The sequence below is a fragment of the Stigmatopora nigra genome, chromosome 17, assembly GCF_051989575.1.
Source record: "Stigmatopora nigra isolate UIUO_SnigA chromosome 17, RoL_Snig_1.1, whole genome shotgun sequence".
Taxonomy (NCBI): domain Eukaryota; kingdom Metazoa; phylum Chordata; class Actinopteri; order Syngnathiformes; family Syngnathidae; genus Stigmatopora; species Stigmatopora nigra.
In genome coordinates, this window is record NC_135524.1 from 160,901 (window position 1) to 175,576 (window position 14,676).

General features: G+C 51.7%; 3 protein-coding genes across 6 annotated transcripts; 2 read left to right on the forward strand and 1 right to left on the reverse strand.

Moving 5' to 3' along the window:
- Positions 1-248: 248 nt before the first annotated feature.
- On the forward strand, positions 249-4,164 carry tmem267 (transmembrane protein 267). 2 transcript variants are annotated; one of them, XM_077737530.1, is made up of 4 exons: positions 249-350; positions 1,676-2,116; positions 2,199-2,542; positions 3,635-4,164. In XM_077737530.1, the coding sequence occupies exons 1-3, from the start codon at positions 294-296 to the stop codon at positions 2,532-2,534; spliced, it is 834 nt and encodes a 277-aa protein (XP_077593656.1). In that variant the 5' UTR covers positions 249-293; the 3' UTR covers positions 2,535-2,542; positions 3,635-4,164. The 2 variants fall into 2 exon arrangements, with proteins under 2 accessions (XP_077593656.1, XP_077593655.1); XM_077737529.1 differs by lacking the exon at positions 3,635-4,164 and having other exon boundaries at positions 2,199-3,007.
- Positions 3,602-11,369, reverse strand: il11ra (interleukin 11 receptor subunit alpha). Its single transcript, XM_077737511.1, has 12 exons — positions 11,171-11,369; positions 7,539-7,638; positions 6,693-6,759; positions 6,228-6,391; positions 5,925-6,039; positions 5,671-5,834; positions 5,312-5,475; positions 5,050-5,194; positions 4,897-4,974; positions 4,461-4,560; positions 4,262-4,359; positions 3,602-4,108 (listed from the first exon to the last, which is right to left on the reverse strand). The coding sequence occupies exons 2-11, from the start codon at positions 7,636-7,638 to the stop codon at positions 4,263-4,265; spliced, it is 1,194 nt and encodes a 397-aa protein (XP_077593637.1). The 5' UTR covers positions 11,171-11,369; the 3' UTR covers positions 3,602-4,108; position 4,262.
- Positions 11,370-12,608: 1,239 nt separating this feature from the next.
- Positions 12,609-14,600, forward strand: LOC144210709 (cystatin). Of its 3 annotated transcripts, none has more exons than XM_077737540.1 (5): positions 12,609-13,082; positions 13,224-13,320; positions 13,873-14,024; positions 14,096-14,197; positions 14,275-14,600. In XM_077737540.1, the coding sequence occupies exons 2-5, from the start codon at positions 13,239-13,241 to the stop codon at positions 14,374-14,376; spliced, it is 438 nt and encodes a 145-aa protein (XP_077593666.1). In that variant the 5' UTR covers positions 12,609-13,082; positions 13,224-13,238; the 3' UTR covers positions 14,377-14,600. The 3 variants fall into 3 exon arrangements, with proteins under 3 accessions (XP_077593666.1, XP_077593665.1, XP_077593667.1); XM_077737539.1 differs by having other exon boundaries at positions 12,610-13,052; positions 13,127-13,320; positions 14,275-14,596; XM_077737541.1 differs by lacking the exon at positions 12,609-13,082 and having other exon boundaries at positions 13,110-13,320; positions 14,275-14,598.
- Positions 14,601-14,676: the final 76 nt, after the last annotated feature.

Here is a 14,676-nt window from a genome sequence, read left to right on the forward strand (position 1 = left end):
TCCGTGGTGCTGAAACATGGACGCCGTCAGCCAAAATGGGACCCGGCGGTAACAGTGCGGGCTCTCCGACGCAAAGATGGACGCGGCTCCACCTCTAAGAGAACCTTGGGCCGTCCAAATGACGCCGTGAGCTTGTGGGGCAAATTGAAACGGTCTTTGGTGACTAGAAAATGCCATCGGCGAACGTGAAAGCACCACCGTGATAGTAGGCAGCTCCCTGCAATGGCTGATCGACGTTCCGCTCGCTAGAGGGCGCTAGCCAATGAGGTTGCAACGCGAGGAGGAAGTGACTGATGTTTTGGGGCGGAGCGGAGTGTGCATCTAGATTTCGACTGCGAGGACAAGATGGGGTGAGTGTTATTCAAAATGCCAAAACGATGCCAAAAATAAATAAATATGCCGTATTTAATGCGCTCGTGTTATGCCGCAACCACATGACAAGCGAATGGTGCGGTTGGCTCGCAGTAGTATTCGCCATCCGTCCAGGATCTAGTTTCAGCCCGCAAGATGGGGATGTCACCAATTGGCTTGTTAGCAAGCTAGCGAGTAGCAGGTTAGAAGGCTAGCAGGCAAGTAGCCCTAGAGTAGCTCGCGTAGCGCCCCCAATGGACGTTCGGTGCAAGACGAAAGTCATCGGGTTGCAATGCGAGAAAACGACATAGTAAGGCTTTTTTTATGCGAAAAACGACATAGTATAGTGAGGCTTTTTTATCGCAAAAAAATGACAGTATATTAAGGCTTTTTTATCGCAAAAAAACGACATAGTATATTAAGGCTATTTATCGCAAAAAAAACGACATAGTATATTAAGGCTTTTTATGGCAAAAAACCGATGTTACGACTCCCCCTGGGGTATGATATACCAGGGAGTCGCAACTATCACAGCAGACAGGTTGGGTCAAAGATGAGTTGGGACAAACACTGCAAGTAGCCTTCAGTTATTTTTATTTACAATACAGTCAATAAAACAGACTACGGGATAACATAGGGGAAGCACAAGATATTAAAGTGGCACCCTCAAATAAACACGGTAAAACCCACTCCCAGACAGGTGTCCAAATGAACACCCACAAAATACGGGAAATAAGACCCAAGGATGCCACTGTTAAACTGATGTGATATAATCTAGACAGGGGAATAATTGTGTCTAAATGCACAAACTATATGCATACCCCCGGGGTGTCTAAACTTACCTCAAGTCCTCCTATGCAACCCCAAATCATTAACAACACATACAAAATATAAGAGGGAGTAACGTACTCACAAGCCTGCAAGGCAGCAAGGGCGAGGGTGAACTGACTGGTGAAATGAAAAGGGTTCAAATAAGGGCAGGAAGTGAATCTTGATTGGGGAAGTAGGGGAACAGCTGTGTTGGCTTGGGCAGGCAGGGCTTTGTCACAGGGGTGGAGTCACAGGGGTGGAGTCACAGGGGTGGAGTCACAGGGGTGGAGCCAAAGCTGCAGGTACCTGTCAAGAAAAGAAAGCACACACCTCCTACATAGTGTGTGTCCAGGCTGCCAGCCGTAACAAACGACATAGTATAGTAAGGCTTTTTATCGCAAAAAAAACCCCACATAGTATAGTAAGGCTTCTTTTTGCCAAAAAAAACGACATGGAATAGTAAGACTTTGTTGCAAAATACGCCGCCTATTGACTAAATCCACTTTATTTTCAGATTGTCTTGTCTGGGCTGAGACGGCGCTTGGCGGGTCCGGCTCGTGGCCGACGTGGGAGCAGCATGCAGCAGGGTTTCCTGCCCAAGCTCAAGTCGCCCCCGCCATCGCAGGTCCTCCTCAGCTCGGCGGCGGCGGCTGAGACGGAGAAGGCTCGCGCCCTGTTGCGCACCTTCAGCGCCGCCTCCTTGCTGGCGTCGGCGGGTCTGGGCGCCTTCTGCGCGGCGGCAGACCACATCCTCCAGCTGCCGGCGCTCCAGCGCCACCCGTGGTCACGCGCCCTGCTGGACAATGCGGCGCACGCGGCGGTGGGCCTGTGGTCCTGGGCGCTGGTGATCGGGCTGCGCAAGAGGAGCGACCTCTACCAGGCCCTGCTGGCCGGATTCCTGGCGGCCGCCGTGGACCTGGACCACTTTTTCGCGGCCGGTTCGCTCTCGCTGCAGGTACTGCCCGTTCGCTGGGTCGCTCGGTCCGGCGGGCCTTACCTATTGTTGGTGGGTGTCTGTGTGTGTGTTCCCCTGGCAGGCCGCCGTCTCCCTGGCCGGAAGGGCGCCGCTCCACTGCTCCACGCTCGTCCCGGTCCTGTGCCTCTCGCTGCGCCTCTTGATGTGGCTGGCCCGCCTGAAGGACGCCTGGTGCTCCTTGCCCTGGCTGCTCTTCGTGGCCATGGCCACGCACCACCTGCGGGACGCCGTGCGGCGCGGCCTGTGGCTGTGCCCCCTGGGCCACGCGCCGCCCCTCCCCTACTGGCTGTACCTGGGCACGGCCACCACGCTCCCTCACCTCTGCTCCGTGCTCATGTACCTGAGCGGCGCCAGAGACGTCCTCTCCAGCAAACATGGCGTGGCCATCGACGTGTGAGCGCACGGGTGGGTATCTTAGGCTCGCGGGGAGCACGGGCGCACATTTCAGCCCTATTTGGTGTCAAAGATAGCCTTTGCCTGTTTTATTTGAAGTTTTCAGTAGAAATGACAAGCAAACATTATTTATTGTTGTTACACTGGCGGAAAACTGAAACCTTAACCAACCTTGATTGAAGGCTTTTTGTGGAAACGATGCTTGAAGCTAAGCAGCTTTTCTCCTTCATTCTGAGCCAGCTACTGTCAGATGACGGCTGCCCTGGGTTCAATTGTCCAGTAAATGGCGCCAAGTCACTGATCCAATAGTGGTAGTTTTCTAGTTCTTTTTTTTGTACAATGCAGGGTGTTCCACAATGTTTGACCTCTTCTCGTAGGTCAATAATACTTTTGACCATTTTCGTTGCTTGTGTGGAAACGTTTCATGTCTTGCTGTGTAACGTTTGGCATTTCTATCTTTTCAGGTTAAGAAATGCCAGTCACGTGTAAAGAAAAAGGCATTTTGGCGTGTTGGAGGATGCGCCGACTCGCTCTCCCAAGACGAACTGGCTCTTTGGATGAGCGTTTATGGCGTCCGTTTCGTACCCGTGGAAGCTCCGGCTGCGTGGGGGTTCACATCCCGGTGCCGTGAGCTCTTATGTTACCCAAGGCCATTGGTAACATAAGAGCTCACGGCACCGGGATGTGAACCCCCACGCAGCCGGAGCTTCCACGGGTACGAGACGGACGCCATGAGCAGTCATCCAAAGAGCCAGTTTGTCTTGGGAGAGCGAGTCGGTCGGTGCATCCTCCAACATGCCAAATGGCTTTTCTTTACACGTGACTGGCGTTTCTTAACCTGGAAAGATAGAAATGCCAAACGTTACACAGCAAGACTGTGAGATCATTCCAAGGTAAACGCTTTACAAAATGGGGTGAAAGATTTTGCAAGAGCCTGTAAATGTGATGTCTAGCTTGCTTCCTGCACACCAGCGCCTATTTTGCACATGGAACTTTGTTTGAATTTGCTGCCGCTATTTCACCTCAATAAACATCGTAAGGAATTAGACAAAGGACTCCGGAGCCACTTCATGTGATAAAATAGTGTTTTTTATATCTTTACAGAAACATACAAAGAGGAGTGGGAAGATGACAGCTTACGGTTATTATATCTGGCCCACACGGAGCCATAAAAACAAAATGTGGACAGTCACTAATACTGCACTTTGCCCAAAGAATATATACAAAATGTGTCCCAACACCGGGGAAAACAAAACAACATAAAGGTGTGCCATGTATGTACAATTTCAAATGTTTTTTCAGCCAATGATGGGGGGGCAGCTTGTGAGAAACAATTCCAATTAGCTGGATATCACTCTGTGACGCTTAGCTTAGTTTAGTGTGTGTATGTTACTCTGACGAATGGAAATGAGCAAAACTTGGCACACTCGCTCACGTGACACACTTTGGCTCCGATGAAGGCAAGGGTGATGGAGACGGACGGACGGACGGACGGATGGCATGCCTGCCTGCCTGCCTGCTTGACTCTTGGGAGTAGCCCTACAACGGGCTGAGGAGAAGGTGATGTTTCAGCTTAACCTGAAGAGATGGGGAAAAAAAAAGAAGAGGATTGCGTTACACATGGTGTCCACACGTGGATTCGCTTCAATGTAGTATCGGGGACGGCTGGTGTTTATTGACCTAATGAGCGTTTTTGCAATTGGCCAAAATAAAAAGGACGGACTCACTCACATCAAACGGGCACCGACTTCATTTTAACCACAGAGGCCAGCTCCTGTTTGGTCTGCTGTGGCCGCCGCCAACGCCGCCTTTCCCTCTGCCTCCTCGCCCTGGGAACACAAAGTCGTGGTCGTCACATCCGGCCGGCCACGGGGGTGGGATTGGCCGGGCGGGACGTGCGGCCGCCGTCGTCGTCGTCGTCGTCGCTTACCACAGCGCCACCGTCAGCAAAGCCGCCGCCGCCGCCGCCACGGCCAACAAAGCCAGGAGGACGGCCAGTGCCCAATGGCTGTCGTCCCGCGCCACCGGCTCTGGGAAAAGAAGGTAAGAGGAGTTGGGAATAGCCACCATTCCAAATTGCTTTGGACACAAAACGTCATTCCAAAGACGCTATCTTTGCCAACACCACACGTCCAAATATGGGCACGGGCCACTTTTTGGAGGCCGAGGGTGTCGCGCTTCAACGTGCCCCACCAGTGCATTCCGTACCCAATAGCTTACAAAGTAACAATAACTCCATTTTAGTAGGACTCTACTAACATTATTGTGGTGCCCGACTCAAAAGTCCATACTAGTTGCATGGATAAAGTGGTAGATCCAACCGCCCCCCCCCCCCATTTTAAATATGAGCATCCAATTCAACTTACTGTGGGTTTCAGGCTTGCTCTGGAAGGGGAAAAAGTAGTCTGGCAAATCATCTTGTGGAGATTCCGAGGTGGCGGCGACTGCGCCACAAAGGCACACAGTTAGTAGTCGGTCGACGAACGGAGGTGGGCTGGCGGCAAAAGTGCTTTTCTCACCTTGCCAGGGCCGCCCGTAAAGCAGGGGACTCCAGTCGCTCCACTGGGTCTCGCTGTTGAGTCCGTCCCTGGCCCCCACTTGAACTTGGTGAAGGTGACCGGCCAGAGCGTCCAAAATCACCGCCGGGCTCTCCTCCCAGTCCACCTGGCGAGGACGGAAAGACGGTCGGTCAGAGGGTCGGTCGGCGCGTCTTCCGCTTGGTCCAACCAAGAGGCCGGCGCTCCACAAAAGGCCAACGCTCCCACTCACTCACACACTCACCTCTGACCAGTACTGGGATTGGCTGGGCCTGTATCGGATGCGAAAGGTGAGAGGGAAGCTGTCGTCCACGGGCCACGAGGAGGGGAAATCCCAGGAGACCATCAAGCGCTCCGGATAGCCTTCCACTTGCTCTACCGTCACCGACTGGGGAGGGTCGGGTTTCACTGAAAGAGACCAACCAGAGAAGTGCGCGTGTGGGAAAGGGCCCGGTTCGTGCTCTACCATAAAAAAAAAATCAAACGCTGCAAAGCGGACGGGCCAAACCGACGGAACGCCACGCCAACCTGGCGGCGGCCGCGGCGGGCCCCTATCGTTTCAAATGGCTACATCCAAATGCAGAGAATCAAGTGGCCACTTACGGAGCGCTTCCAATTTAAAGCGGGCGTCCGTGATGGTGGAGCCCAGGGCGTTGGTGGCCGTGATCCGGAGCGTGTGGATCATGTCCCAAAAGGGCGGGTGCACCACGTCGCAGTAATTGTGCGACGCGTTGACCACGCACGTCTGCCAGTTGCGACCCACACCCCTGCCACAGCGGGATCCGGATGAGAGAAACAAAAAAAAAATAGATGAGGTCGGGCTTTTTGGGGAACGGCGCTCACGCGGAGGCCCGTACCTGAGGGAGGCGTTGTACTCCACCGGAAGAAAGGTCTCCACCGATTGGTCCCAGGAGCAGCGAACGTGACTGTGATTGGGAACTTGACACCAAGTGCTGAGCAGCCCGGGGGGAACTACAGTCGGAGAAAAAAAAAGGGAGGGACTTAGTCCGTTAGTTAGGAACGCAAATGTGCCCCCCCCCGCGCAAAGGAGCCATTTCCTCCGAGAGACAGTGACGGGAAATGGAGCTTTTGTCCGGCCTGCCGTGGCCAAAATAGCGGCCAAGAGCAGCGAGGAGAGACGGCGAGCGAATGGCACTCACGTCCAAGTCGGAGCTTGACCGAGCCCAAGAGGAACCCCCGCCGGTCGCGGCAACTGTAGCGGCCCTGGGCCGAAAGCGCGGCGCGCAACAGCACCAGAGAGCCGTCGGGCGTCACCCGGTGCCGCGGCAAGGCCGGGCTGCCCTCCAGCTGCCAGGCCACCGTCCTGGGTGAGGGGGGGGGGGGGGGGGGGGGGTTTGTGGCAGAGAGAGGGTTAGCAAGACGTATCACCCACGATGACCCTCTTGCTACTGTCACCATGAAATCCATTTCCCCCAATACGGGAATATGAATCAAGTTATCCAATGCCATTTGAAAGGCTGGCACTCCCCGACTGTGACTTTCAAGTCTATATATGTCTATATCTTGGCAGAGGGTTCCAGAGGAAACCCCTTTCACAACCTGTGCGGAAACCCTATTCAAAAACACACACACACACACAGCGGCGCAAAGAGTGGATTTCTTACTTGCTTTGGGACTTCCCGCACAAAAGTGTCACATTGGCGTCCAAGTGGCCGTACTGCACATCCGGATCTGCAAACACCGCAAGACACAAAACATGAGACAGAGTGCCGTCGGAGCCCGGACGGCGTCCGTATTTGGTGACAGCGCGGTAGACAAACATGACCAAAGAAGGGCCTTCTAATGCCTCCGCACGTCTCTTCTCGGAGTTACGGGAAAAGAGAAATAGCCGTGGCCGGAGACGTTTCAATACGAGGCGATTCCGGTCTACGGTTAATCATCACACTCTGCGTGTTGAAAACAATTCCAGAAAAGTGCTTGGCCTCCCCAAAAAAGAAAAGGGCTGCGAGGCTTATTAGGGGGAGCTGAAGAAACTTTTACTCCTCCAAGGGCTAAAGGCCCCAATTCCTTGAAATCAAATCAAGAATTGAACCTCAACTTGGCTCACGCCGGGAGAAGATAGACTCTAGAGATTCATAAATGGGGGGGGGGGGGGGGGGGGGGGGGGGGGGTAGCATTTCTTAATACCAGATTAGCCAAAGTGGAAAAACTGCAGCAACAAAATAAAACTGAAGAAACATCAGTAAAAGGGGGCGGGCAGTACTAAAACAATGAAGAAAACTGGACACCAAGACCATTTGTGGTTGCACAAAAAAGATGGTTTTCATTACAATGTTTTATGGGGTTTGTGACGAAAAAAAAACATTTAAAAAAGGCAAAAAGACATTGTATAAGCCGTTCAGGCTTAACAACGTACTCCCTCCTCTCTATAGGAAGAAGAAGATAGTGTCAGATGACCTACAGAAAGTGTACGTGGAAATGTACTGTTGTCTTGTACTTTTGTGTTTTACCTTGCTGGATCCAAATGTGAGCAGCACAGGAACCCAGCGAGCACCATAATAAGCAGATGGCTGTCACAATCGCAGGAGGAGTGCGCAAAAGACCTGCCATCTGAAAACACAAACACAATCGTCAGAGAAGGAATTCAACAAAATCAAACAAAAAAAAAATCGGACGGGCCACTGTGGAGCTTTTCAAACCCATTGACAGACGGAGCCATCCAAATCTATATAGACGGATCCAGATCTGCTTGACAAAGAGCCGCGCAACAACATTTGAAAAAAAAGATCACAATCAAATTCTTACAAAACAACAACCCCACATCCTAAGCTCCAATTGAATCCATTTAAGGGGGAAAAAAACAACAACCGTCCGAGTCATGTTTCTTTTTTGTTTTTTTGCCGTAGTGCTGTCACTTTGGCACTCGGCACATCTCGGGGAAAATTCAAAGGTCAAATTCAAAGGTCACTCCTTTCCATTCCTTCTCCTTCACCTTGTTTTTCGTCAAATCCACGGTAGGGTCAAGTCGCTGAATTGACAGCCTTCCCGGCGGGGACCAAAACAACTTTTTTTGGGGGGCTAAAACAGATTGGCCGCCACGCAAAGCGTCCGCTCGAGCGCGTTGGCCGGCGGCGGCGCTGAACCAACAAGATTGGAAGCCAAAATGGGTGCCGTGTCAACAGAGAGACGCTACGGCGGCGTCCGTGTTTGTCCACGTTGCCGTGGAAACCCACCACGGACGATAACAGCACTCTGACTCTTGAGACTGTGAGCGGTAGCGGCCCAGCTCCGTGTGGACGCCGTATGGGAAAGAAAGAAAGAACGAAGGAAAGATATTTAGATCTGGGGACAAATGAAAAACAGATGTTTGATGCAAGCGGGCTAAAAACAATTCCCAGATTGAGCCAGATACGATAGCGTGTGGAAAATGCCAAAGACCAGAAGGAATGGTTGCCACGTGTACGCGGGCGGGAGGCGGAGATAGCCGGCCCCCAGAAAGACGCAAAAACAAATGCCCGAGAAGAAAGAAAGTTAAGACGCACATAACTCTGGCTACATTGTTTCATTGGCACCATTTGCCAAAGTGCAAATCGGAGCCATCCCTTCCTTGTGTGCGGCCTCAATTCCATCACATTGGAATTTCCTTGAGCTCAAGCGCCAGGGCGGAGAGATGGCTACCATATGCCAGATATTCACACAATGCAAAGCGGAGCGTTTTGGGGGGCGGGGTGGGGGTTCTTTGACATTTACATACACGACTCTCAAGATAGCTGGAGCAACGCACCAAAGGGTAGCGTCCATCGCAGGCAGGAGAATTCAAAACAAAAGCAGCCGTGGCACGCGTGGCCGCCAGGACCCGGGCAGGCCGCCCTCGCCTTCAACCTCAACCCCTCAATTGGTCTCTCTCTAGTAAACAGGAAGTAGCGCGTGTTTGGATTTGCCGATAGGAGCGCCGCCATAACGCGTCGCGACACGAACGCTCTTTGGCTCCCTTCAAAATAGTGACATTTACAAGTGGAGGAGCTTCACTTGTTACATTTGGGGGGAAAAACCAAGACATGTCCTTACATTAGGCTGTCCATTTTGGATTTGCCAGGCATCCCAAGATTGGAATTAGAAGCTACTCTAGCCAAAAGAAACCACTTGCGCAGTTGTGACTTCATTTGCACAAGTTTCTCTTGTGAAAGGGATGTCGGCAGCTCTGCGCTTCGTGAAGTCTGCTTGGCCTCCTCTGAAGCCTTCAAACACACACACACACACACACACACACACACACACACACACACACACACACACACACACACACAGCAACGGGAGAGAGAAAGCAAAAAAAAAAGGGGGGGAGGAACAACAGAGCTTCCAATTGTGTCAAAGGTTACGGGACGTATTCATTGAAGAGAGCCGGTGGCATCTTCAATAGACATTCCAATGGAATTGGCTCACGGGTAAAGCGTCCAAACACTCGCACCGTCTGTGCCAAAAAGGGCCCACATTGAAAAAAAAAGCGACAAATAACACCCCCCCCCCCACCAACTGCACGGACGAGCAAACGAGAAGGCGGGCGTCCCAACGCTTTGGATGGAGCCCTATTGATCTCCAAAATCCACTCACACTCTTCCACCAAGCAAGCCTTGTTGCTATTATTAGCCGCTTCTCCACGGCCTTTGCTTCCAAATATATAAATATACACTGTGATAAAAATGGCCTCTTGTGTTAGGGAATGCAAAAAATACAACAACTCATTGGACGGACTACAATAAGATAGATAGCTTCACTTATTTCTTCTCGGCGTAAACACCACGGGAATATTTTTGTGGCTCGGCTAAGCTTTGAGGAAGAAGCCACAAGGCCACGTGCCACAAAAGCCACTCTCCAATTTGTGGCTCCGAGATTGGTATCTGGGATCCGGGTCCCGCTCCAAAGGGCCCAACGGTAAAGATTTCTTGCCGTTTGTTTGAAAGCAAGGCCTATAAAAAAAGCTCTGCTTCAACTCTGTGGGGCTGAGACGAAGCAGAGTGCAGAAGAAATGCCCCATTGTAGGCCTCTCAAAGTTGCTTCAATATCAAAAGCTGCCTCTCTCGTAAAAACGCGAGCAAGCACGCACGCACGCACGCACGCGCATACCGAGAAAAATACGGCCTCAGAGGCAGAGTTGGCAAGCCGCGCCAGAGTACTTGGAGCGGCCCTCGCTATAATTTTCATTTGAATACCGAGGGCCCGCGGCGCCGTCTATTTTCCCATGCAAAACCTTCGGCCCCGCGTCGGGTCGGGCGGGCGCTTTCCACCGTGGCTTGAGAAACGCGGCGGCCGGCCAGCGTGCGTCAAATGCATTTTTAGGGCTCGACTTTTGCCATCTTGGCGGAGACGGCGTGTGTACACGTCGTCTGTGTTTTTTGGCCAGCGCAACAGAAGCCATTGGACTGCCAGTAAGGGCCGTCTGCAGGCTATGGACGGGAGCTGAAAACAAATTCAAATGTCAGCCGCCCTCAAACGTCGAAGTTTGAAAAAGTGGAAGATTAAACACAAAAGCAATGGATCCCTCCATCAAAGGCCCAGGGTCATTTGCCTATGTTATGCTAAAAAAAAGCCAAATCATAGGCTTTTGTATGACCTGCTCTATGACCAAAAATGTCAGATTGCCTACTCATTTGGAGCAAAATCCCTTTACTCTAGTACTGTCAAGACACCAGTCTCTCTCTCTCCCCTGGGTCTGTTTGCATTCCAAGCGGGATCTATTTCAAGTTCAAGTCGAGCCCCCCCACAACCCCAACACCTCACTCACTGGCTGCGGGACTCAATGCACATCTGCCGTGTCTACGACTATTTTCTTCTATCAAAGTGACAAAATCAATTGCTGAAAACAGTCAAATTGCGGCGGCCAAGTACCAAATGTAATGAACACTACCTACACGGACAAAGTCAACCCCCCCCCCCCCCCCCCATCCCCCAAAAAAAGAAATCCAGTATTCAATCCCTAGGCTAAAAACACGGGCTAACCAGCGTGACGCATCGCCGGGTACAAACAGTGGAGTAAATTACCCAGCACCCCCCGCCGTCCCGAATTCCCAACGCCAAGTCGGATAAAGTTTGGGCAAATTCCCTGGTTCTTTCGTTCGGCGGCACAAAAAGTGAATCAACTCACCTTGGGAAGAGGTCCGTCCGCGTCAAACGGACATGATGATGATGTTGTCGCCTTCCATGTTTGTGGCTTTCTGTTGTTCGGATATCCCGGCAAAGCGAGGGGAGCGAGGGAGAGAGAGAGCTAGGTGAGCTAGCGAGACGGGAGCGTTCCCGGAGCAGGCGGAAAAGGAGGGGTGAGCCGCCGACGTTGGACCAATCTCACTGGATAGCGGCATTGTCGATCACTGGATCCAAGCGGGGCGGGGCGTGCCTGCAAAGACATTGAAGTGTTGAGAAAAACAGCACTCAACCGTGAGCACTAGTAAAGTACTACATAAAATACTAATTTAGGTAGTCCGGCACAGACCTGGGACCGGGGGCAACCAATACAGAGGAACATATCAGAATGATAACAATGTTTGTGTAATACATCACCTGCTTAAATATTTGCGCCTCTGCTCGAGGGCCCGTTTAAAAGCCTGTGTACGTACAGTGCGGATTTATTTGGAATCCCTGTCACCAATTCAAATCCCCCATCCAAAGTCAATAAAGCATTTAGTCGTTGGCACAATTGTGTCGTGTCGTCATTTCAACTAGATTCCCATCTGTTATGTGAGTCCATGTTTATTTGTGGACTTGAACTCCTTTCACTTCCCGAGGCCGGCTATTCCCTGGCCTGTCCGCTTGGATCCGTTAGAGAATGGGAAGACGTAATCACGGGGAGGCACCGAAACGGTCCCTGGCTTGACCCAGACCGACTGACCAACGAGCAGTGCCTGACCGCCGTTTGGGCTTGTGAACGTAGCAAATATATTCCCGCTGCTTTCAACTACCTATTATTATTATTATTGCTTCACGTGAGGGAAGGGGAAACTTACATTTGATGCAATACTCGTGTCAGTTTGCATGATTCACACACACACGCGCGCGCGCACACACACGCGCGCGCGCACACACACACACAATGTCTCTGAAGGCAATCTTTATGAAACGGTCAAAGGTCATGACAATTTCAAACAAATGCACAATGAATTCTGCGACCCCTGCAGGAAAGACACAGTCATTGCAAAAATGTTTGGAAAAATACTGGATTGTCGTCCATAAACAATCAACTAGTCACTCAACCTGAACAACGTGTTTGGCCACGGTACATTAGTATCATTTAAATGTCTAGAAGTAAAATACAAACACCAAAGTGCATGTCACCACAATGTTCATAATGTCCAATACTACTGTATTTTAAAAGATTAAAGCTCAACCCAAAAGTATATACACAGCTTCCCCCACAGACGTTAGGATGAATAGAAAGTCTTTTTTTTGAAGTATGAAAGCCCAATCAACACGTATTTAAAGCCCCACCTTCGCCCCACCCCTTGACTAATGCATGTTATTATGAAAACAATGTAATTTTCTTTGAAGTATTAAAGTCCAACCAAAAAGCATTTACAGCCCCTCCACACAAACATGTACTGACTAATGCACGTTATTATGAAAAAAAAAATAGTTTGGGGTTTTTTCCGGGTACTCCGGTCTCCTCCCACATTCTCCCTGAAAACATTCATGGTAGGGCTGATTGGGTACTGTGACTTGCCCCCTAGGTACGGGTGTGTGTGTGTACAATGAGCTCCATCCAAGGCACGTCAAGGCTGGAAAAGGCAGCCGGAGCGTTGACACGGCCGCAAAATAGTTGAGGTCCGCCTGGCTCCGGCTTACCACGGACTCGTCATTCCCAGTCAGAGGGTGGGCCGTCGCCCACTGGTCAAACGTACCAGGCGACAAGTGGTGCGCATTGGCCTGCCCATCCTGCCCCTTCCAAATAAGACGCTCCCGCTCTCTCTCACTCTTCCTTCCTCCCTTCATTCTTTCCTCCCTCCCGTCCAGAAGCTCCAGTCACACTTGGAAAGGCAAGTTGCTCTCATCTTCTTCTGCTTTTTGTGAGTATGTCGCCCACAATGATATTCTGGCCACTCTTTTCTAGGTGAAGCCACATCATATTGTTTGGGAGAAAGGCCTTTTTTTTCTTTTTTGGGAAGGGCTTTCAACTCAGAGCGGCTGGTGTGGATTTTCTTTTGTAGGTGGCCCACGACAAGATGAATCTCTCCGTGATTTTATTTCTTTCCCTTGTTACGGTCTGCCTGGGGGACCAAATCGTGGAGGAAGTGCTTGTCCACAGTAAGTTTTTGAGTCTTTGAACGGCAACACAGTATACACACGCGTGCCGTTGCGGTTGGCAACGGAGACACTCGGACAAGATCAACTGTGAAGACCCAATGTCTAGATTTGTATTGTATGCAATATTGCGAGCTGTGGACACTCAACTTGGTAAATGAGGAGCGACAATCTATGACATCATGGCAAAAAGCAGTCCTGCCCGGTCTGAGTCAGAGGGGGGGGGTGTCTTGTTGGTGGGGCTGGAACACCAACACCGCCCCCCTCCTTTGGGAAAATACATCTATTTGGCACCGACGACGGGAAACATGGGGAAAATGGCCTTGCTTTTCTTGACGCTCATTTGCGAGATAACTCCGCCTGGCGCTCGTGCCTCTGACGGAAGGAGCGGCCCCAAACATGGAAAACATGACGGGGCATGGGAGCGGAGGGTGAGGGGAGGGGAACGCTGAGAGAAAGCTCCACCTTAGCGCCGACTAACTTTCCGTCTTGCCTTGGAAAGGAGGACCAAGCCAGGCGGGCGCTCATGGCATGTGTTGTCCCATCATCTCACAGGAAAAGTGCAGCCATTGGGAGGCTGGTTCCACGGCAGCCCGGAGTCGCCGGAGGTCCGGGCGGCCGCCGGCCACGCCGCCGACGCCTTCAACGCCCGCTCCAAGGCCAAGAGGTGGTTCAAACTGGTGGACGTCACCACGGCGCAGTCGCAGGTGGGCCTCGGTCTCGCCTCGGTCTCCCGTCGCTCTCTGGCCGGGCATTGAGCGCTCTTCTCCCCGCCTAGGTGACCAACGGCATCCACTACAGGATGGCTGCCGTGCTGAGAAAGACCAATTGTCTGAAGGCTGAACATGGTGATTTGGACAAGTGCCAGCTGGAGAAAAAGGTGAGGCCGCCGGGCAAAAAGAAACGAGTTCCCTTGAGGTCACGGGGTTGTTGTTCCCCCCCCCCCCCCCCGCGCAGCAACTGGAGTGCCACTTTGAGGTGACCTTTAGCCCCCGGCTGCGAAAACATGAGGTGCAGGTGGCCAAGTGCAAGAGGCAGATCCCCAAGCTTGAAAGCTAGCAGTTTGCATTTCCTCTGGCTACGACGGTCGTCCGTCACACGTGGAAACGACAAGTGACCTTCCGAGACCAAACTGGCTCCCGTTTGATCCGATCCGGAGCAACAAATGGTCGACGTGAAGAGGTCTCCTCCAATTCCAAGTTTCCTCATTACATTTTGGAAAAACAATACAATTTGAACCCCAAAAAATGGGACCTATTTACACAAGCGCTTAAGCGTGAATGACGCTGTATTCTGCTTCCGTATGTTTGACGAGATCCCAAATACTTTGGCTACGTGCTATATGAAGCAGAAGCTGGA

Excerpts from the sequence above, each read along its gene's own strand:
- LOC144210709 (XM_077737540.1), top strand. The coding sequence starts at position 13,239 with ATGAATCTCTCCGTGATTTTATTTCTTTCCCTTGTTACGGTCTGCCTG. Across the intron at positions 13,321-13,872 it reads GGAGGAAGTGCTTGTCCACA|GAAAAGTGCAGCCATTGGGA; the intron begins GTAAGTTTTTGA and ends ATCATCTCACAG. Across the intron at positions 14,025-14,095 it reads TCACCACGGCGCAGTCGCAG|GTGACCAACGGCATCCACTA; the intron begins GTGGGCCTCGGT and ends CTCCCCGCCTAG.
- tmem267 (XM_077737530.1), top strand. The coding sequence starts at position 294 with ATGTTTTGGGGCGGAGCGGAGTGTGCATCTAGATTTCGACTGCGAGGA. Across the intron at positions 351-1,675 it reads GACTGCGAGGACAAGATGGG|ATTGTCTTGTCTGGGCTGAG; the intron begins GTGAGTGTTATT and ends CTTTATTTTCAG. Across the intron at positions 2,117-2,198 it reads CCGGTTCGCTCTCGCTGCAG|GCCGCCGTCTCCCTGGCCGG; the intron begins GTACTGCCCGTT and ends TTCCCCTGGCAG.
- il11ra (XM_077737511.1), bottom strand. The coding sequence starts at position 7,638 with ATGGCAGGTCTTTTGCGCACTCCTCCTGCGATTGTGACAGCCATCTGC. Across the intron at positions 6,392-6,692 it reads TGCGGGAAGTCCCAAAGCAA|GACGGTGGCCTGGCAGCTGG; the intron begins GTAAGAAATCCA and ends CCCCTCACCCAG. Across the intron at positions 5,195-5,311 it reads AATCCCAGTACTGGTCAGAG|GTGGACTGGGAGGAGAGCCC; the intron begins GTGAGTGTGTGA and ends CGTCCTCGCCAG.